Consider the following 22,399-nt stretch of genomic DNA (forward strand, 5'->3'; position numbering starts at 1 on the left):
TTCCCCTCTCAGGGCACCAGGGAACCTGGCGTACCCAGCAGAGGCTGCTACGGAGCTTTTACTGGCCTGGGGTCTTTGTTACTGTCCGACAGTACTGCGGATCCTGTGACCCCTGTCAGAGGGGGAGGAAGGCCTGGGACAAGGGGAAAAGAGCTTTAGGACCCTTGCCCAGCATAAAGGATCCTTTCCAGAGGGTGGCCAAGGTTAAAAGGGCGGCTCTAAACCAAGAGAGCCCAAAGCACAGACCTCCAGACTGGAGCGCTGGGAGAAGACCACAGCCCAGTTGGAACCCCAGAGGTATGGGGGTGGGGAAAGGGCACAGGCCGCATAAACCTTCCCACATGCGAACTGCGAGTGCCATCAAGCACCCCCGACCTAAGGGGGGGCGTGGAACGGAAGGGGCCTGGTGTAATTCTCACCAAGGAACTGGAGGGATGCGGGGGCATCCATGGGAACGGGGGTAGGTTCGAACTTCCCCGGGTCACTGGCTAAAGTGACCCTGCTCAGTTCGGTCTCGAAGGGGGGAGAGATGTGACGAACTGGGACTGTTCTTGCTGGGGTGTGTGAATGCTGACAGGGGAGTGTGACTAGGATGGTCTGCATCGGGGGATGGGAGCCGGCCCAAGGGAACATACCTGAGCTTGTAACATGAGAACCCAGGAGGGGGTTGGAGGTCAGATGACTCCGGGGCCCGGGAAACTGAACAAAGGCTGTGGGAGGGGTCGCTGAAGGCAGAGTGCTGGAAGCAGGCTGGAAGGAGGCTGGAGAGATGGCTGGGAGGCAGAGATGGCTCTGACCCCCCAAGGGGGGTGGGCTGGCATGCCCTGGGACCCCAAGCTGGACCTAACTGAGGGGGGCCCTGTTGTCTGTGCCTGCAAGACCTGTCTTGGACTGTATTCCTGTCATCCAAATAAACCTTCTGCTTTACTGGCTGGCTGAGAGTCATGGTGAATCGCAGGAAGCCGGGGGTGCAGGGCCCTGAGTTCCCCAATACTCGGTGACAAAGGCCATCATAATGCCCGCGGTGCAGCATCCTCTCCCCTGGGACAGCCGCATCCCCACGCCCCACCCCGGTGCCGCCTTCCCCCAGCTCCCGGTGCTGTTCCCTGGCAGGGCATGTGGGGGGGACCCTTCGCCAGCCGACTGGAACCCTGGCGACCTACAGCGGGGTGGCAGCATTGCGCCCCTGAGCCTGTGCCCCACGGGAAGGGAGCTGGGCAGCACTGGGGGAGAGGGGGAGATGTGAGGCAGGAGGGATCTAGGGGCTCTGCTCCTCCCCCCTCCACAGTCCGGCTGGACCCACAGAAGTGGCCCCGTGCGGCTCCCACACCCCATTTCCCCACCTCCAGACACCGGCCCCATGGCTTGGCCCAGAGACGGGCTCACAGCGCATGATGTACTGGCCCACCTGCCCCACCACACTGCCCACCCAGGCACCACCGGGGCAGACACGTCCAGCCGTGCCATGGCAACGGGCACTGCACAGATGAGAGACTGTGCTATAGCAACCGGCTCCATGGCAACCAGCTCCAGGCTGACCGTGAGCCATTCCATGGCAACCGATGCTGGACTGCGCCATGCCCATGCACCGAACCAAAGCAACCGGTAGGGCAAACGCCGCAGACTGTGCCCTGGTGCCTGGGGCCAGGCCAGAGCCCAGCCATGCCCTAGCCCCCGGCGTCATGACAACAAAGGGCAGAATGGCAACCGTGCGAACAAGCCATTCCATAGCAACCAACCACACATGCGCCATGAGGATGAACTGTCCCCCACCCGCTCCCAACGCAGCCCCCCAGGGGGGGCAGGAAGCGAGCTGGGGAAAACCAATTCAAAGTGCTGGAATGAGGGGAGAGGGGCAGGAAGGGGGGGCACATTGGCAGACAGGGGTGGGGGGAGCTCCCCTCTCCAGACAGGACTGAGTGAGCCCTGGAGGGGGCATGGAGCACCAGTGTCAGAGGGGTCAATGCATGGGGGGGCCCCTGTGACGAACTGGGCCTGTTCTCACTGTGGTCTGTGAATGCTGACAGGGGAGTGTGCTGGGATAGTCTGCATTGGAGGATGGGATCTGCCCGGGGGCGCATACCTGAGTGTGTAACATGAGAACCCAGGAAGGGGTTGAAGGCCAGGTGACTCCTTAGCCCGGGAAACTGAACAAAGGCTGTGGGAGGGGTCGCTGAAGGGAGGGGGCTGGAAGCAGGCTGGAGAGATGGCTGGGAGGCAGAGATGGCTCTGACCTCCCAAGGGGGGCTGGGCTGGGATGCCCGGGGACCCCAAGATGGACCTAACTGAGGGGGTCCCTGTTGTCAGTGCCTGCAAGACCTGTCTTGGACTGTATTCCTGTCATCCAAATAAACCTTCTGCTTTACTGGCTGGCTGAGAGTCATGGTGAATCGCAGGGAGCCGGGGGCGCAGGGCCCTGAGTTCCCCAATACTCCGTGACAGCCCCACTCCCACATGCCCCCCGCCTTGGTTAGGGGAACCCCCGACATGCAGACCAACGAGACCCACCCCTCCCACAGGCCAGGCCCAGACTCCAGCTGACAGAGACCCTCTTCTTCCTTCCTTCGCCCCCGGGCAGAGAAAGACCCCTCCAGTGCCGCCCCCCCCGACTCACCATCTGCCGGAAGGCCTTGGAGTCCTTGGTGCGGGAGAAGGTGCGGTCGGGCACCCAGCGTGGCACCAGCCCCTCTGTGGAGTTGGCCCGCGCCCGCTGCAGCTTGGCCAGGATGGCCTTCTCCTCCTTCTGCTCGGGGAGAGAAGGGCGCAGGGTGAGGGGCCCCACCGAGGCACCCCCCCAGCACCCATTGGAGCGTCCCTCCACCCAGCACCCGCCCCCGCCCCGAGCACCTGCCCTACCCAGCACCCACTAGAGTCAGCCCCACCCCCGAACGCTCACCCCAGAGAGGCGGCCCCCCGTGCCAGGGACGCATCGCCCCCACCCCCGAGCCCGGCTCCCGGACTCACGCGCTTCTGGCTGCAGCCCACGATGAGGAAGGTCTCGATGTTGTGCTCCTTGAGGTAGGCATTGCGCTCGCCCCCGTGGCCGGGCTCCACCTCGTAGTCCCCGTTCAGGTACTGCAGCGTCGCCCAAGTGATGTGGATGCGCCTGGGGGGGGGGGGGGGGGGGGGGGGAGGGGGGAGGGTAGGATGCTGAGCCCGAGAGTCATGCCCCCCCCCCGTTCCCTGTCTAACCCGCCGCACCCCCAGCGTGAGAGTCCCCAGGATGGGGCCCCACCCTCTGGGGCAGGACAGAGCAGCTGCTTAACCCACAGCCACAGGCGGGAACTGCAAGGAGAGCGCCCCCTACTGAGACCCCTGAAGTGCAGCACCCCGCCTGCCCCCCGCAGCACAGTGCCCCCTGCACCCACTGGGGAGAGCCCCCCGCCTGCCCCCTGCATCCACTGGGGAGAGCCCCCCGCCTGCCCCCCGCAGCACAGCTCCCCTGGCACCACAGAGGGGCCAGCGCTGACTGCTGCGGAGAGCCCCCTGCTGAGCAGGCGGTTTCCCGGGGGGCTCCCATCTAGGCACTGCCCCGGCCTGATCCTTCTTAGTCGCGAGCCCCCCCCTCCGCATCCTCCACTCACCCAGCTTTGCCTCCGGCTTCCATCTGATTGGCCAAGGTCACGTCGTTGGACCAGACGTCGAACTGCCACTTGCGCAGTCCCAGCACCCCGCAGTGCACGCGCCCGCTGTGGATGCCCACCCGCATGTTCACGTTCACCCCCGTCACCTCGCGCACCAGCCTGGGGGGGCACAGAGAGCGTCAGATCTGCCCACTCCCCGCAGCAGCGGGGGACCCCAGAGCACAAGGGAGCGGGTGTGACCTGCTCGCCATGGAGAGAACAATGGCAAGTCACGGCTGTGCCAGGCTGGCAAGACACAGATGTGTCCGGGGCAGGTGACATGAACCATCCGGCCCCTCGTGAGCAGCACGGCGGGGGGGAGGGGGGACACCTCATCCTGCCTGAGTGTGCCAGCTCTGGGCGTGACCCTGGTCTGCCACACAAGTCGGGGAGAGCTTGCGTGAGCGGAGCGAGCACCCGGAGCACGTGGCTTAGGTGTAGCGCGTACGCATCAACGGATGGAGCAGGTGCACGGTGCGTGTTGTATGTAGGGCAAGCGTGCACTGCACCAATGGCAAGTGTGCACCGTGCACTGCAGGTGCCTGTGCATCATCAGTGCGTGCACGCACGAGGCTGGCGGCTGCGTGCAGTGCACAAGCACGTGGGTGCGACGACGTGAGCGGCTGGCCCAGGGCTTCCCCCCACAACTCACGAGATGGCTTCGATCATGTCGACCCCCATCTCCACGCAGCAGTGAGCGTGGTCTCCCCGCGCCTCGGGCAGCCCTGACACACAGTAATAGCAGTCACCGAGGATCTTGATCCGCAGACAGTGGTTCTCCTGCGAGAGGGGCAGAGGGGGGCTCATGGCGTCTGCCCAGTGACACCAGCCCACAGGCAGACCCCACCCACCAGCCTGCCCCCCCTTGCCAACCACACCCAGTCAGCCCCCCAGCCTACCCCACCCCCCATGTCCCACCAGCCCCCAGCTTGCCGCCCCCACAACACGCTCACCGAGGCCAGCTTGTCGAAGCGCGCAAACAGCTCGTTGAGCGTCATCACCAGCTCCTGGGCCGTGCACTGGGAGGCCAGGCTGGTGAAGCCCTCGATGTCTGCGAACAGGATGCTGGAGAGGAGAGCGAGCAGAGACTCAGACACTCCCCCCGCCTCAGCCACTCGGTCCCAAAGTGCCTGGACCTCCAACCCCCTTCCCTGTGCCCCAGACGCCCCCCAGTGCCCCGCCAGGCACCCCAATACCCACTGCCTCAGCCAAGCATCCTCCAGGGCAGGTCCCCAAGGCGGAGCTCCGCCTGCCCCACACTCCCACCCCCAGAGCCCCACAGGCCCCCCCAACCCTGCGTGTCCCTTGGGGCCCAGCTGCTCTGGCTGCCGCCAGCGGGTCCCTGTCGCAGGGGCCCAGGCCGGGCCCCAGTTACCCAGGGCGATTCTCGCGGGTGCAGAGGAGCCCCCCCAGACAGGGCCCCCCAACAGTGCCTGGGGGTCCCACGCACCCAGCTCCCCACCCCCGCACCTGACGTTGTCGTGCTTCTGGATGTAGATCTTGTGGAACATCATGTCCTCCTTCTTGGTGTTGATGTCCTCCTTCATCTCCATGGCAACGTGCTGGGGCAGCACCGACAGCAGGAGGCGCTCCTGCACCCAAACCACACCCCCCGTCACCGACACCCGCAAATCACGCCCCCTCTGTGCCCCCTAAACCACACCCCTCTGTTCCCCCCAAACCAGCCCCATCACCGACACCCCCAAACCAGACCTCTGTGCCCCCCCCAACCAGCCCCATCACCCCCAAACCACACCCCCAAACCACCCCCGTCACTGACACCCACAAACTGGACCCCTCTGTGCCCCCAAACCACACCCCCTCCATACCCCCAAACCAGCCCCATCACCCCCAAACCAGACCTCCATGCCCCCCAAACCACACCTTCTGTGCCCCCAAACCATACCCATCACTGACACCCCCCAAAATGACATGCCTGTCACTGACACCCACAAGTGAACCTGTCACCCCACCCCCAAACCACAGACCCCTTCAGTGGCCGCGGAGCAGAGTGGGACCATGCCTGGCGTGTCTGACGTACGGCCCCCCGTGAATGCACCCCACACCTCGTGATCCATTATCAGACTCTTCCCTCGACTCCCAACCAAACCCCAGTCGGCCCCCGTTATTGACCCCCCCAGCACAGTGTGGGGGGGCGGGGCTGCTGCACTGACCCAGTCCCCGCCCCACCCCACTCACCTGCTGCCGGTTCTCCCGCTGCAGGTGCAGCCGGGCCTGGATGTAGCCGCGGGTCTCCTGGAAGGCCTGGCGCTGAGACACCTCGGCCGGGTAGTGGGTGCAGATCCCGATGATGTTGGTGCAGAGGAAGATCAGGACGTTGGCGCTGAGCTGGGGTCGAGAGGGGGAGGGGTGGGTCAGTCCCAACACCCCAACCCAGACAGCCACCCCTCCCCACCCCCCTGCAAACACATGGCCCCCCCGAACAGGACACTGCGCCCCCAACCCACCCATCAGCCGTGGGGGGGCGGGCTGGCATGGAGAGGGGGCAGGTTCAGGGGTGATCCCCAAAGATCTGGGGCTGGAGCAGTGGGGCTCAGCACCCCTTAGCGAGGCAAGATGGGGGCGGGGGCTCCCTTACATCCCCATATTCTGAGCATCAGGGCGAGCGCCTCCCACCTTCCCTTTGCTGTGAGCTTCCTTGCAGCAGTGCCCTGTCCTAGAGGCCGGTCTCTGCTGCCCTCTCCCACCCCCTGCGACAGGTGCTCGCCCCTCCAACTCGCCACTGAGACACGTCTCTCTGCCCCCCTCCAAGGCGGGGCACGGCCCAGTCCAGCAGAGCTCCACTCCCTTTGGGCTGGGGGAAGCAGAGCTGGGGGTTGGCTGGCTGCACCCCACAATCCCCACAGGGCTGCTGGGTGCCGGCCGGCTGGAGCTGGTGCATCCCCAGGACACACGGGGCTGGGGTCAGTGGTGGGATCTACAGGACCCCCCATCCCCCACCCTTCTCTGCCCTGCAGACACCCCCGTCCTGTCGCCTGGCCTGAGCCCCCCCACTATTCCCAGCAGGGACAGGGCATTGGGGGCAGGGAGCTCTGAGCGAGGGCTTGCCAGGCCGCTTCAGAAGCGGGAGGAAGCTGTCGGGGGGGGGACGGGGGGGAGCGGAGATGGATTTAGCAGGAGCTGCACGTTTGCCATGGTTCTCCCAGCCCCCTCCCCCCCAGGGCCCCCAGCCAGGTCTATTTATAGCCGGGCGGTGCAGGGTCAGCGCTATCGCATCCCGTCCAGATGAGCACAGCAACTTGTGCGCCAGGCCCGGCCCGGCCACGGACCGCGGCGAGGGGGGGCACCCTCAGCTCAGGGCCTGATGGGTCTAGACCACAGAACACCCCCCACCTCACACCCCGACAGCCCCCGCTCGGAGCAGCAGGACTCCGGCTCCCCCCAGTGCCGTCCCCGCCCCCCGCCAACCAGCCAGCAGCACTTTGCTTTCGAACCCGTTGATTGGCTACATGCAGGGAATTGGGAGGGGGGGGGGAATGTAATTTTCACCCCCTTCCCCATGAACAGTTCTGGGGTTTGGGCCCCAGTCCTGGAGGGGGTCTGACCCAGCCCAAAATGGGATTTTTACCAAGGTCAAAGGATTGAGGCATTGCCTGGTACATTGGAATTTGTATCCTGCAGGGCCCCCCCCCCCCATACATCGACAGAACCCCCATGGTGGCTGCACGGGGCACCCAGACACAGCCCCACCCTCCACCGGGCACTCAAATCACTGTCCTGCCAGGTTCCCAGAGCGAGATGGGGGGGGGCAGCCCCCAGGGCCACCGGGCAGCTGGTCAATAGGGCCTGGGAACGCAGCTCCCTGCAGAGCAGCCAAAAATAACTGCCTTGCACGGGGCCTCCCAAGAGCCGGCCAGTGAACCCCCACCACCACCCCGCCCCCATGTCCCTGGGACGTTGGCTTCCCCCGGGCACACTGCCCCCAACGCCCCGCAACACACACAACAGGACCGGCCCAGTCAGATGGGTTTTCAGAGATGGGTTGTCCCTGGGGGCTGCCTGGTGCCCCCCCACCCCCTCTGGCAGGGGCAGGTGAGGAGAACCGGCCCCCCCTTCCAAGGATGCCCCGAGGGGTTGAGCTGAGCCCGGCCTGCAGAGGGGTAACAGGGCTGGAGCGGGGAGGGAACCATATATTGGGGGCGGGGTGATCCAAGGCCAGCACTAGGCTCCCCCCAGACCCCAGGGCGACAGAGCCAGGCTGGGGGTGAACGGTTCAGGCCAGGGAAAACACTATGTGAGCTGGCATATCACCCAGAACAGAACCCTGCCATCCCAACACCGCCCCCCCAATACCTCCCCAATGCTGCACCCCCTGCAGTGTGACCCCCTCCGAGAACCGTGCACACTTACCCCTCCCCAGTGCTCTGTGTCCCTCACACGCTCACCCTGCTGGCACACTGCCCCCAGGACCCCTTACCCACCCACTGCCCCATGCCCACCATTCCTTCCAAGGGGAGTTCCTATTTACCGCCGTGCCCTGCATGAAGTGGGCACGTTAAAGCCACCCCCGCCCCCTCAGCCAATTCAGGGCCCTCCTTCGTCTCTCACGCCCCCCAGCTGCAGCTGCCACGTCCCACCCCAGCCCTGGCCGCATCGCAGGAGTGGCTGGTTCAGACCTGGACGGGTAGAAAGGGGGACGGGGAAAAGCCAGGAAGGAGATGTGAGAGGGGCTCCAGAGGGCCATGGGATCCTCTAGGTGAGCTGGCTGGGGGGGGAGGGCACAGCTCCAGGACACCACAACGCCTGGAACATCCCCAGGCCCCCCATGCTCTGCAGAGACATCGGCTCACTACTCCCCTCCCGCGGGGTCAGCAGCACCAGCCCCTCCTGGGGAGACCGAGGGGCTATCTCCATGGGGGTGGCCGCAGACTGGAGCTACCATTTCCAAAGGGGTCGGCGCCTCCATTCGAAATCTTTAAAGGGTCCACAAATGAGAAGAGGGTGAAACCCCCCCAGCCTACACTGCAAAAGACAAGAAAACCCACGGCCCGAGCCTGAGCCGGGAGGGTCCGGAGCCCAGCCTCCACCCCTAGCGGGAACATCTACCCTGCTAGGGTTAGCCCCCCAGCACGAGGTGTGGACAACCCTGAGACACAGAGCGGGGAAGGGAGTCAGGGCAGGCCACTCAGCAGCGCGAAGAACGGAACCCAAGAGTCCGGGTCCCACAGAGGGCCAGGAGAAGACAGCTGGAGCCCTCTTCACCGTGCTTCTGCCCCCCACAAGGGCCCCCGATTTCCTGCCTCGGGGACCCAGCCTTGGCAAAGGCAGCCGCTCACACCCCACAGCTGAGCCGTGGGGCTTGGCTGCCCCTCCCCCTAGCCCAGGGCCCGTCTTCCACCCCCACGCGACCAGGCCTGAGGGATGCATGCGCCATGGCTGGAAAACCGGGGAGGGAGGGGTGAGAGGAGAGACCTGCCAAGGGTGTTTGCCTTGCCCCCACGGCTGCCTCCACCCCCTACCCTGCACCCTCAGCAGCAGCGCCAAGGCACGGCCAAGGGAGTTGCCAGATTGGGGGCAGGGCAGCACCAGGAGGGCAGGGAGAGTGCCCACGCCCCCTCCCCCAGGATGCTTATGGTGCACAAGCAGCGCCATGACTCTATGCACACGAGGCGCTTGAGCGAGAGGCCCTCCCCTTTGCACACACCCGTGCGGGCATGAGCCATGTCATGGGCCATCCACACGTTCGACCCCACGGCGACAGGCAGGGGCTGCCCCTGCTACCGCCCCCCCCCGCCATGATCTCCCCCCCCCGGGGCAGCTCCAGCCATCCCCAGGCCTCCAGACAGGGGAGAGGGGAGGGTCTCTGCATGTGGGAGCTGCCTGAGGGATTATGGGTAGCGGAGGGAGCAGCCCGTTTTGGGGATGGAGGCAGCACCAGGGCAACACCCCAGTTCAAATCACCCTGTCTGGGCAGACGGTGTGACAGGACCCTGGCATCCGGTGAAAGCAACCCCCACCCCCAATGCCCAGACAACAGGGGCTTGGAGTCCCGACCCCCCAGTGAGTCCAGGACAGGGGTCCGCAGCCACCTACCCAGCCTCTCGCATGTACCACGAGTGGGTCCTGTGCCCCTCTCTCCCAGCCCCCCAGAGCCTGTGATGGGGACCCTGCCCTGAGAGCTGGCCAGCTCCCAGTCACCATCAGACCTACACACAGGCATGGTCCACCCCATCCCTCCCTGGTGCCCCCATCCCTGGGGCCCCCAGTCCCCCACGGAGGACAAGGCCCTGGCAGACCTGTATCCACACCCTGGTCTCACAGCCTGCTGGGGACACCGGCTGGCATCTCCCCCATGGGCCGGGCACTCAGCGAGAGGGAGACCCTGCCGCCAGGCACCCCACATCTCGTCTACGCACACCCCATCCACGGCCCCACGCAGCCACGGGACCCCTCCTCAACCTGCCCCTGGCCAGCCAGCCACCAGGCCAAAGGGGACACCCAGCGCGGTGATCTGACGCTCCTGCTCCATGCCGCCCCTGTCACGGAGTATTGGGGAACTCAGGGCCCTGCACCCCCGGCTTCCTGCGATTCACCATGACTCTCAGCCAGCCAGTAAAGCAGAAGGTTTATTTGGATGACAGGAATACAGTCCAAGACAGGTCTTGCAGGCACAGACAACAGGGCCCCCCTCAGTTAGGTCCAGCTTGGGGTCCCAGGGCATGCCAGCCCACCCCCTTGGGGGGTCAGAGCCATCTCTCCCTCCCAGCCATCTCTCCAGCCTCCTTCCAGCCTGCTTCCAGCACTCTGCCTTCAGCGACCCCTCCCACAGCCTTTGTTCAGTTTCCCGGGCCCCGGAGTCATCTGACCTCCAACCCCCTCCTGGGTTCTCATGTTACAAGCTCAGGTATGTTCCCTTGGGCCGGCTCCCATCCCCCGATGCAGACCATCCTAGTCACACTCCCCTGTCAGCATTCCCACACCCCAGCAAGAACAGTCCCAGTTCGTCACATCTCTCCCCCCTTCGAGACCGAACTGAGCAGGGTCACTTTAGCCAGTGACCCGGGGAAGTTCGAACCTACCCCCGTTCCCATGGATGCCCCCGCATCCCTCCAGTTCCTTGGTGAGAATTACACCAGGCCCCTTCCGTTCCACGCCCCCCCTTAGGTCGGGGGTGCTTGATGGCACTCGCAGTTCGCATGTGGGAAGGTTTATGCGGCCTGTGCCCTTTTCCCACCCCCATACCTCTGGGGTTCCAACTGGGCTGTGGTCTTCTCCCAGCGCTCCAGTCTGGAGGTCTGTGCTTTGGGCTCTCTTGGTTTAGAGCCGCCCTTTTAACCTTGGCCACCCTCTGGAAAGGATCCTTTATGCTGGGCAAGGGTCCTAAAGCTCTTTTCCCCTTGTCCCAGGCCTTCCTCCCCCTCTGACAGGGGTCACAGGATCCGCAGTACTGTCGGACAGTAACAAAGACCCCAGGCCAGTAAAAGCTCCGTAGCAGCCTCTGCTGGGTACGCCAGGTTCCCTGGTGCCCTGAGAGGGGAACGTCATGGGCCCGGCACAGCAGCTGGCGGCGATACTTCTGGGGTACCACCAGCTGCCTCCTGATCCCCCCTGACTCCATTTTCCCTGGGGGAGCCCATTCTCGGTACAGGAACCCCTTCTCCCACAGGAACCTTTTCCGGCCACCTCGTTCCATGGTCTGTACCGCATTGAGGTCGGCCAGGTCCCTTATCTTCCGCAAGGAGGGGTCTCTCTGTAACTCGGCCTGGAACTCAGCAGCTGGGACAGGGATGGCCACCTGCTCTTTCTCGCCCGCTGGGTCCGAAGCTGCAGCCTCCCTGAGCCGCGTCCCTGGGCGTTCCCTCCCCACCAGGTTAGGGTCCTGCGCCTCAGGCAAGGCACCCCCCCCAAGGCCAGGGCGCAGGGCCCCTCGCCGGCTCTGACTGCGGGTCACAACCAGTGCCTTTTGGGGGTTGCCTGGCCAGTTCTCCAGGTCCCCCCCCATCAATACCTCAGTGGGCAGATACGGGTGTACCCCCACATCCTTGGGGCCCTCCTTGGCCCCCCACTTCAGGTGTACCCTTGCCACGGGCACTTTGACTGGTGTTCCGCCCACCCCCGTCAGGGTCAGGTAGGAGTTGGGCACCACCTGATCTGGGGCCACCACCTCGGGCCGGGCCAGCGTCACCTCTGCGCCCGTATCCCAGTATCCATTGACCTTCCTCCCATCCACCTCCAGGGGAACAAGGTACTCTCTCCGGAGGGACAGCCCCGCGCCCACCGTATAAACCAAAAACCCTGAGTCTGGGGCATCCAGCCCCCTAGAGGAGCTGGCCTGGGGCCCTTCTCTCTCTTGAGCAGTTGATAAGCTGCCAGCCCCTCTTGCGTGAGAAGCCTGCCCCTCGTCCGTCTGGGCCTCTACCAAGTTAACCCTATGCGGGTTCGGTCTGCTCAGTCTGTCCTTGAGCTTGGGGCACTGGGCCCGAACGTGGCCTCTTCGGCCGCAGTAATAGCAGCTCATGTCCTGTGGGTCCCCTCGAGCCGGTCGGTTGTCCCTGACGCTGGGCATTCCCCGTGGGAGGGGATTCCCCATATTCCCTCTTTGGGAGGTCCCAGGGTGACTCTCTCTCTGCATCACGGCGGGCCTGTTCCTTTGGGGCTCCTCCCTGCCACCCCCTGACCGGCTCTTTACAAACTCATCAGCCAGCTGCCCGGCGTGTCGCGGGTTCTCTGGCTTTCTGTCCACCAACCACAGCCTCAGGTCGGATGGGCACCGCTCATACAGTTGCTCCAGTACCAGCAGTTTAATCAGGTCCTCCTTCGTCTGGGCCCCACCAGCCCACTTGCTGGCGTATCTTTCCATGCGGACGGCTAGTTGCAGATATGAGATCTCAGGGGTTTTATCTTGACTCCGGAACCTTCCCCGGTACATCTCAGGAGTCAGCCCAAACTCACGTAGCAGGGCCTTTTTGAATAGTTCGTAGTCCCCTTTCTCTGCCTCTCCCAGTTGGCGGTACAATGCCACGGATTTGGGGTCCAGTAAGGGGGTAAGGACCCGGAGTCTGTCCGCGGGATCCACCCGGTGCAGCTCGCAGGCCGTCTCAAAGGCCTCCAGGAAGTCATCCATGTCCTCCCCCTCCTTGTATGGGGCCATGATGCACTTATCAAAGCCCCGTGCAGTCCTGGGTCCCCCCTCACTCACCGCAGCCGGGGGTTCGCTGCCCTTCAATCTCGCCAGTTCCAGGTCATGCTGACGCTGTCTCTCATTCTCCTGTCTCTGTCTCTCTTTCTCCTCCCGTTCACGCTGATGCTGTCTCTCATTCTCCTCCCGTTCATGCTGTCTCTGTCGTTCACGATCCTCCAGCTCCCTCAGTTTTAGCTCTTTCTCCCATTCCAGCCAATTCCGCTCCCCGGATGCCGAACGTCGCCGGGAGGATCCTCTGCTGGCCGGCGAGCTTCGCCGGGGGGACCCCCTGCTGGCCGGGGGGGTCACGGCGCCTTCGGTATTTGCTGGGCTCCTCCCCACCCTTCCCCTAGGCATAGGAAGGAGGGGTCTCGGGAAGCCCTCAGCAGCGGGCTGACCACTCCCAGCTGGGACAGACACTGGTGCCTGCGCTGCATTTGCCAGGCTGCTTCCCTGAGACACAGGGATCAGTTCATTCGCGTGATCTTCCGCCTCCAGCTGGGCAATGAGCTGTTCTTTGGTGAGCCTCCCAATGCGCAGCCGCCTCTGCTTGCACAGCTCCACCAGGTCGCTCTTAAGCCGCTTGGCATACATCTTCCTGCTGGCCACTCACCGGCCTGTGTGCTCACAGCTCCCCACAGTTCCCAGGGGGCCCCCTAGTGTGCCAGCCCTTCTCGAGGTCACCGCCTCTCCGCCAGGGTCGAGCTGCAGACTCCTCCGCCCCTGGGACCACTCGCTGCGATCCCCCCGGGGGACCCTGTTACTGCAAAAGTCCTTCTCGCTGGTCACACACTCCCAGGGGTAATAACCGTCTCTCTCCCACTCTTCAGCAGGCCTGGTTCCCGTCCATCCCCCTTCGTTTTACTGCTCCCCAGTCACTTACTGCAGGAAGCGCCGTCCACGGGGTGCAGTAGATCCCACCGCTGCCACCAGTTGTCACGGAGTATTGGGGAACTCAGGGCCCTGCACCCCCGGCTTCCTGCGATTCACCATGACTCTCAGCCAGCCAGTAAAGCAGAAGGTTTATTTGGATGACAGGAATACAGTCCAAGACAGGTCTTGCAGGCACAGACAACAGGGCCCCCCTCAGTTAGGTCCAGCTTGGGGTCCCAGGGCATGCCAGCCCACCCCCTTGGGGGGTCAGAGCCATCTCTCCCTCCCAGCCATCTCTCCAGCCTCCTTCCAGCCTGCTTCCAGCACTCTGCCTTCAGCGACCCCTCCCACAGCCTTTGTTCAGTTTCCCGGGCCCCGGAGTCATCTGACCTCCAACCCCCTCCTGGGTTCTCATGTTACAAGCTCAGGTATGTTCCCTTGGGCCGGCTCCCATCCCCCGATGCAGACCATCCTAGTCACACTCCCCTGTCAGCATTCACACACCCCAGCAAGAACAGTCCCAGTTCGTCACAGCCCCTCACCCCCGCGTCTGACCCTCACCCTCCCGCCACTTTTATCATGCATTGTCCCCCCGTTAGTTGTGTTCTGGACTCTGTGGTCCCTCCTGGCTCTGGGTGGGGCCGGGGTCACTCTTCCCCCCCCCCCCGGACTGAAACTCACCCTCACCCCACATCCTGTCCCCTCTGCCCTCGAGGGCCTCATGCCCCACTCCCATCCTCCCACAGACAGTCTCCTCCCAGCCCCCACAATAGAAGGCTTTGTCCAGCATGCACCCCCCGCCCTCCCGAGAAAACCCCCGGCCCACAATAGAAGGCTTTGTGTACCTCCCCCCACCCCCAGAGATGAGACACAAGGGATGGTCCGATTCAGCCCCCGCCCCAGGGGAAGGGGGCAGCAGGAGGTGGCGCTCAAGGGTGGCAAAGGGGGACAGGCGTTGGTGCTTAAGTGTGTGTGTGGGGGGGGGGGAAATGGGGCAGGAGGCAGCATTTGACTGCAGGGAATTAAACTGAAATATAGAATTAAAATTTACACATAAAAGATTTTCAAAAATGCTACGGCCTGTGAAACTCCCCACCACATGATGTGAGCAGCATCGAGAGGACAATTCACCAACTCAGCTGGGCAGGGCAGCCTCAAGGACCACGTGCCCTGGGGCCACACCGAACCCCCCCGACAGATTCCCTGTCCCCAACACCCCCGGGAGGGGTGCTGAGGGCAGACACTTCCCTGGGGATTACAAATGAGGGGAAGGGGCACGTTCATCAGACTGTGGTTGGGGACAGGGCGGCCCCCCAGCTCCACCACACACAGGACAGACAGGGCCCCCCCCCCCCCCACGCTCTGCTGCCCACTGAGAAGGTGACATGGAGCATAGGGAGATGGGGTCTAAGTGGCGCATGGGGGACAACCCCATTCCAGGGGCCCCCTGGGGGGCCGTGCCAGCCACACTGAGGGTCCCATCCTTCCCAAGGGGGTGTTAATGGGGCAATGGAACAGGGCCCTGGGGGTCCAGAGGGGCTGGGGGAGGAGGGGTCCTGGCTGTGTCTCCTCAGCTCTGGCCACAGGCCCCCTCCGGGCCCCATATTTACATGACCCCCCACGGTCCCTCCCCTCACCCCCGGCGGGGGCGCTGCATCACTCGCTAGAAACATGTGGTTCTAATCAGGAGCTGCTCCCCCCCCCCAGCGCCGTGCTGCCATGGAAACCACCTGCCGAATGGGAGCGTGGGAGCCGCATCCCCCCCAGAGAGCAGGAGCCCAGCCCTCAGGGAGGGGGCACTGCAGCACTCACCCCCAGCCCCCCAGGATCAGACCCCCCCACCCCATTGGCAGCTCCTGGGTGGGTGGTGGCATGGCCAGATCCTCCCTCCCCCACACACACCCCTGGCTGCTAGCCCCAGGCCCTGACTCCCACGGCTCCCCTCCCCCTCCCCCCGGGGGGGTCCATGCACGGGGGGGGCCTGGCAGCAAGGAGAGCTGCCCTCGCCCCCCCCCCACGCCTCAGCCCAGCCCCACAGGGGCCTTGTAGGGAGACACAGGGGGGCAGCCTGCCCGGGAGGGGTTGGTGGGGGCCGGGCACCAGGCCCCCAGTCAGAGGGGAGCGGGGCTGGACTCACACCAGCGCCACTGGGGAGAGAAGCCAGTGCTGGACCCCGCCGGCCCCCCCAGAGCCGGAGCACAGAGAGGCAGGCGGGAAGCAGGGCCCTTCTGGGTTCATCATTCCCCCAAGACAAACATCCCCTTCCCCACCCAGCCCCACGCCTAGCTGCCCATTGTCCTGTATCCAGCTGACCCGGATGCAGGCCTGGTTCAGGGGCCAGGCCAGGCCCACGAGTGTCGGGACGTTCCCCCCACCACATACACACAAACCCACTGCTGGGCACACCCTCAGACCACACGGGGGGGCAGCTGCCCCCCAACCCCACACATTCCCTCCTTGAACCCAGCAGGGCAACACCCCGCAGCCCCCCAAAGGAGGCCCTGCCTCCCACTGTCCACCCCCAGAGCCAGCCCCCGCCCCCATACCTGCTTCCAGAGGAAGGGGTCGCTGGCGTTGAGGTGCCAGGTGATGAGCAGGTGCAGGGCAGAGAGCAGGGCGCCCGCCCCCACGGCGGCCCGCATGCGGACGGGCAACAGGGTGTAGGTGATGTAGATGAAGAAGACGCTCCACCAGACGCCCTCGGAGGCGCTGCGCGGTGAGGCCATGAGGGTGCCCAGGGCCTGCACCCCGCCCAGCGCGGCCAGCACCAGGTAGCTCACCACCCACATGGAGTCCTGGGGGAAGGCACTACGGCTGCACAGTACCATGAGTGCCAGGAAGAGGGCGGTGGCCACGGCCAGCGCGGCGGCGTAGGGCACCCGGGGGGTGCCGGGCACGCAGTGGAAGAGCAACATCACGCCGCACACCAGCACCAGCACCCCCATCAGCACCGTCAGGCTGCTCTGGTTCATCTGGAAGAAGTAGCGCTGGTAGAGCCGCTCCAGCTTGGCCGACTGGAAGCGCTTGGAGCGGAAAACCTGCAGGAGGCGCTGCCAGCACTCGCCCGCCGACAGCCGCTCCCCGGGCCTGGCCACCCCCTCTGCCACCGCCACCGCCTTCGGCCCCTTGGCCTCGCCGTCCTCAAAGCCCAAGTCCACCGACTTCAGCCCCAGGTCGCCAGCGCCCCCAGCCAGGCCCTTCTTGCTGTAGTGGTCCTCCTGCCAGGAGCAGGTCAGGCCCAGGCCGGCCCGCGGGTGGGTGCCCCGCTCCAGCTCGGGGTCCTGCAGGCAGCTCATGTACCGCGGGCTGCAGAGCGAGGAGCGCGGGCGCTGCCCCTTCTTCCCGTTGCGCTCCCCCCATGCCGTCTTCCGCTCGTCCACCTTGGGCACCAGGATGCCGCTAAACCACGACATGCTGCGGGCACCAAGGAGAGGGGGACATTAGCACCCAGGGGCCGGAGCACGTGGGGGGGGGACATCAGTGCCAAGGGGACACCCGGGGGTACCGGTGCCCAGGGGCATGGAACAGCCAGGAGGCAGGGGTGGGGGGGCATCAGTGCTGAGGGGGCACAGGAGGTGCCAGCACTGAGCATATGGCAGAGGTGGGCACCCAGGGGTTGGGGGGGACAAGCAGGAGGCGGGGGGGTATCAATATGAGGCTGCAGTGCGGGGCGCCCGGCCGGTGGGGGGTGTTGCTTGGAGACTCCAGCCCGAGGGTCCACAAAGGGGACAAGCTGCATGTGGGGGGTGCCGTGAGACCCCCAGGAAGACCCTTGGCTGGCACGGGGGGGGGGGGTGTCTGTACATGCCCTGCTTCCTCCCATCCCCAATTCCAACTCACAGTCTGGGGACAGGATCCCCCAAAATTAATCTCCCAGGATAACTCACCTGGGTGGCTGCTCTGTGCCAGGAGCACTGAGCTGGCACGGGACGAGCCGGCATTTAACCCAACAAGTCGGCAGGAGGGCAATGCCCTGGCTCCACCTCACGTCCAGCTGGGCATGGGGCGGGCACGGGGCAGGCTGGGCCAGGCACCTGAAAGGAGAGGAGGCGGGAGAGGGCATCAGGTAAGCTCAGTATCCCAGCCACTCCCCATGTGCCAACCTCACCCCCCTGGAACAAACAGCCACCAGCCGAGACAGACAGACACGGCCCCACCATCGCCCAGGCCACCTATCCCAGACTGTTCAGCCCCTGGCCAGACACCCAGCCCAGGGCTGGGACATAGCCCAGCGATCCCCACAGCTCAGCGCCGGGGGGTCCCAAGGCAGCCAAGGGGATGCAACACACACACACACACACACACACACACACACACACAGCAGCAGCAGCAGCATCAGTCACACGCAGGATAGCTGTTCACTCTCCCCTCTGAACTCCTGTGCGGGTGTTAAATGGCCCCTGTGCCCCAGCCCAGAGGCAGCTGCATCTCAGCACTGGGCAAGGGGCCCTTGTGGGTAACTCCCTGGAATCCTTCCTCCCACTCCAGCACTTCACCGTGGGGGAGAGATCAGGCGGCGTGAGATCTGGCTCCAGCCCCAAAGAGGATCCTGCTCAGAGTTTGACCATGTCAGGGCTGCCCCCAGTGTTTTAAACTGACCATGCACCCCAGCCCTGGGCTCCCCACTCCCAGCCCCGCCGGTGCCCCCCAGTCCTGACCCGCAGCCCCCTGCTAGCCCAGCCCCGGCCCTGACCCGCAGCCCCCTGCAATCCCAGCCCTGGGCTCCCCACTCCCAGCCCCGCCGGTGCCCCCCAGTCCTGACCTGCAGCCCCCTGCTAGCCCAGCCCCGGCCCTGACCCGCAGCCGCCGGCAATCCCAGCCCTGGGCTCCCTACTCCCAGCCCCGCCGGTGCCCCCCAGTCCTGACCCACAGCCCCCTGCTAGCCCAGCCCCGGCCCTGACCCACAGCCCCCGGCAATCCCAGCCCTGAGCTCCCCACTCCCAGTGCCACTGATGTCCCCCAGTCCTGACCTGCAGCCCCCTGCAATCCCAGCCCTGGGCTCCCCACTCCCAGCCCCGCCAGTGCCCCTCATTCCCACCCCGCCCCTGCAATCCCAGCCCTGGGCTCCCCACTCCCAGCCCCACTGATGTCCCTCACTCCTGACCCACAGCCCCCTGCAATCCCAGCCCCGGGCTCCCCACTCCCAGCCCCGCCGGTGCCCCCCAGTCCTGACCCACAGCCCCCTGCTAGCCCAGCCCCGGCCCTGACCCGCAGCCCCCGGCAATCCCAGCCCTGGGCTCCCCACTCCCAGCCCCGCCGGTGCCCTTCATTCCCGCCCCGCCCCTGCAATCCCAGCCCTGGGCTCCCCACTCCCAGCCCCACTGATGTCCCTCACTCCTGACCCGCAGCCCCCTGCTAGCCCAGCCCTGAACTTCTGCTCACGATTCCCAGGGCTGTTAGGGACTTGCCCTGCATGTGACAGAGCCACCAGAGCCCTTTATTGTGGCCCCAGGGCCCCTCCCCCAGCCCAGCCTGAGTAATTCAATATGCAACAAAACTCGAATAATCTTCTGCTTTCAAACTCTATTTGTCTTGAATGGCGGCCAAGCCCGCGCTCCGTTTAGATCCAGCCTCTTCGGAGAGTTATTCCGTCTCCTCCTACACGGCCCTTATCTACATCCCGGGAGCCAGCACCAGCGCCATGACATCACCCCCCGTTCCCGCAGCCGGGGACACGGCACAACCCTCCCCAGGGAACGGCTCCCTGCCCCCCAAACCCTCTTCCAGCCAGGGACCTCGGAGCATCTTGCAGAGCTCCTTCACCCACCACCAAGATGCAGCCACCTCTGGGCTGAGAAGTGGCAGCTGATGAACAGCCCTACAACACCTCAGGACAGGAAGTGGGCGACAACCCACAGGGGGGTTTGAGGAAAGCAGAGTAGCTTGGCGCTGGAGTCTGGCCAGGGCACTGGGGGTTAGAACCCCGACTCCCAGGCCGGATCCGCCGGTGGCCACTCACAGTCAGGTCAGGACCTTGGTTCTCCGCCCCAGCCCACAGTCACCACCTTCCTCAGCGCAGGGCCCGGCAGCACGGGGGTCTGCGTCGCCCGCTGAGCCACCTGCAGCGCCGCCGGCTCCCCAGGGGCAGGGGTCCCCCAGCCTGCACCCGCTTAGCCCAGGACAGCGGAGGGCAGCACCGCCTGACCCAGAGATGAACCAGCCCTGCTGGGAGGTGCGAGGGGCGGTGCTGGGGTGTCCCGATGCTATTCGGGGTGTTTGTTATACAGGTACCTAGGGCACCCCCCATCACCCCAACCCCGACACACAAACAGGCCGGCCCAGCCGGGCTCCTCTCCACAGGCCCCGGGGCCACCAGCCCCATGGCGGGGGGAGCGGCCCGTTTCCCCCCAGATTAACCCCGGGGCCCGGCTGCAGGGCTCCTGCGAGCTTCCCGGGGGCGCGGATACCCCCGTCCCGCCGGCGGTCCCGGGAGAGTCTCTCCAGCCCAGCCCGCCCTGCAGGTGTCCCCCGCCGGGCTGCACCGCCCGGCCCCACCCGCGGGGTCCCCCCCGCCCCGGGCTCCGCGCCAGGGCCCCACCAGCGCCCCCCTCTCCCGACAGCGCGGCCCGCGCCCCCGCCCTGCGGCGCCCGGCCCCGGGGAGCCCCTCGCCCGGCCCCGGCCCAAGGCACCGGACCCCCGCCGCTCACCTCCCGTCCTGCGCCGCCGCCTGTCCCCGGCCGATCCCGGCCCCGCGGGCTGCTCCCGGCCCCGGCCCCGGCCCCGGCCCCGGCCCCGGCTAGTCGCTGGCCGAGCCTCGCTCCATGGCGCTGCTGGGCTGGGCCGGGCCGGCCGAGCCCTCCCGTCGCTGTCCGGGGTAAACGCCCTCTAGCCCGGATCCACAAGCTCGCTCCGCTCCGCTCCCGGCGCTCGGTGCGCTCCGCGCGGGGCTCGCCAGCCAGGCGGCCTTAAAGGCGCAGGGGCCCTTTCGCCTCCCCCCCCCCCCCCCCCGGCGCGATGGGATGCGGGGGCCGCGGAATATTTCACTGGGGGGAGGCGCGCACACACACACAGGCTGCAACACACACGTGTACACACAGCCAGCAACACACACACGTGTACACACACACAGTCAGCAACACACACATACACACACACACACACACACACACACACACCGAGGCAGCAACACACACGTACACACAGCCAGCAACACACACACATATACACACACACACACCCCGAGCCAGCAACACACGTGTACACACAGCCAGCAACACACACATATATACACACACACACCCCGAGCCAGCAACACACGTGTACACACAGCCAGCAACACACACATATATACACACATACACACCGAGCCAGCAACACCCGTGTACACGTGTACACACACACACAGAGCCCACACCGTGTGTACCAACAAACACACGGAGGAGCTGAGATGCCAAAGGCAAGATCGGCTCTCCCAGTTTGCACTGGAGCCAGGACTGGTGTGTGCTGGTGCCCGAAGCACCTGCTGCCCTGCGGGGTCCTTGGGGCGCTGTGTTAGATGCATAACCCCCATGCCCCCAACCCAGAGCCCTCTGGTATATCTATGAATGGGAGAACCCCAATAACCCCCATGCCCCCAACCCAGAGCCCTCTGGTATATCTATTAATGGGAGAACCCCAATATCCCCCCATGCCCACAACCCAGCAGCCCCTTGTCATATACATTGTCAGCATCCAACCCACCGATGGGCCCCCTGCCCCAAACAGGGGAGCTCTAGGACACTCCCCGTTCCCCAGTGAACGCACCCCTGGAATATCCATGGAGCAAGGGCTCACCTTGTTCCCCTGGCCTGGGGGCTGCCTTTGGGGAATGTCAGGGGGAGGGTGCCCTAGTTCTGGGGCAGTGCCCACTCCCTGTCCTGGCTCCCCAGTGTAGCTCTGTTATTTATTAACTGGGTCCTAGGCATGCAGGTCAGAGGGAAACCGACCCAGTTCTGCTCCCCTGCACCGCTCCGGATCTGCCCCGGCATTAATGAGGCCTGCACGCAGCATCCTGGCTCTAGCGCCTGAATCCAGCCCAGATCCTCGGGGGAGACAGGCTTAATGATTAATTACCGACGAATTCCGGCAGCTCCTGGGTGCCAGGAGGTCTCCGCCGTGCTGTGCCGTGCCGCTCTGGAGGTTGGCACCACTTTCTAGGGCACAGCCCATCTCAGTGCCTCGCCATCCCCCGCCCTGCAGATTGGCTTTGCCACAGATAATGCTCTGAAAATCTTCTTACACGCACTTCTTCCAGCTGCCAGGCTGCTCCGGGAGCGATTCCCCGGAGCCAGGGCCTTTGGGCTCACATGGGCGGCGTTATTTATTTATTTATTTATGTCTTTCTTTCCCTTCCTTCCTAAACTCCCATTGCATCAGATTCTGGTGCATGGGATCTGGGCAGGGGAATCACGTGGGTGACATTAACCCTTTCAGGACCCCGACGGGAAAATGAAAAACCAATGGGCTTCCCCACGAGACAACAGGGAACAGAACCCAGGAGTCCGGGCTCCATGGCCTATGTTCTAACCCACTAGACCCCCCTACCCCGCCAGGCTTGGAATTCTGTGCGTGTGCCCTGCCACCATTAACAATCCTGTGGCACCTTTTCCAAAGGAGACATGCTTGGCCGGGTGTCCTGGGCAAACACAGCACCCTTCGTTCCAGTTACCCCCGGAATGCTCTCCCACTCCCTGATGGAAGCTGTTGCTGGGTGCTGTTAAAAGCTGCTGTGGCGCTGCCTAGAAGAGGCTGCATTTCAGCTGCAGGTGAAGCAATTCCTGC

The 22,399-nt window shown here is 64.9% G+C and overlaps 1 protein-coding gene across 4 annotated transcripts in view; it reads right to left on the reverse strand.

Moving 5' to 3' along the window:
• The window catches only part of ADCY6 (adenylate cyclase 6), a 35,829-nt gene extending 13,941 nt beyond the window's left edge, over positions 1-21,888 (reverse strand). The window contains exons 1-10 of one of the 4 annotated variants that reach the window (XM_065576600.1): positions 21,692-21,888; positions 17,526-17,672; positions 16,185-17,052; positions 5,823-5,972; positions 5,094-5,215; positions 4,577-4,688; positions 4,276-4,403; positions 3,585-3,743; positions 2,965-3,106; positions 2,615-2,743 (exon numbers count right to left, since the gene is read on the reverse strand). In XM_065576600.1, coding sequence (XP_065432672.1) covers positions 2,615-2,743; positions 2,965-3,106; positions 3,585-3,743; positions 4,276-4,403; positions 4,577-4,688; positions 5,094-5,215; positions 5,823-5,972; positions 16,185-17,051 — 1,809 coding nt within the window. In that variant the 5' untranslated portion in view covers position 17,052; positions 17,526-17,672; positions 21,692-21,888. Of the gene's footprint in view, positions 1-2,614; positions 2,744-2,964; positions 3,107-3,584; positions 3,744-4,275; positions 4,404-4,576; positions 4,689-5,093; positions 5,216-5,822; positions 5,973-16,184; positions 17,053-17,525; positions 17,673-18,134; positions 18,277-20,286; positions 21,106-21,412; positions 21,524-21,691 lie in introns of those variants that run through there. The other 3 variants (XM_065576599.1, XM_005308404.5, XM_024110419.3) reach the window with 3 other exon arrangements.
• Between the last annotated feature and the right edge of the window lie 511 nt (positions 21,889-22,399).

The sequence above is a fragment of the Chrysemys picta genome, chromosome 22 (genome assembly GCF_011386835.1).
Source record: "Chrysemys picta bellii isolate R12L10 chromosome 22, ASM1138683v2, whole genome shotgun sequence".
Lineage (NCBI taxonomy): Eukaryota > Metazoa > Chordata > Testudines > Emydidae > Chrysemys > Chrysemys picta.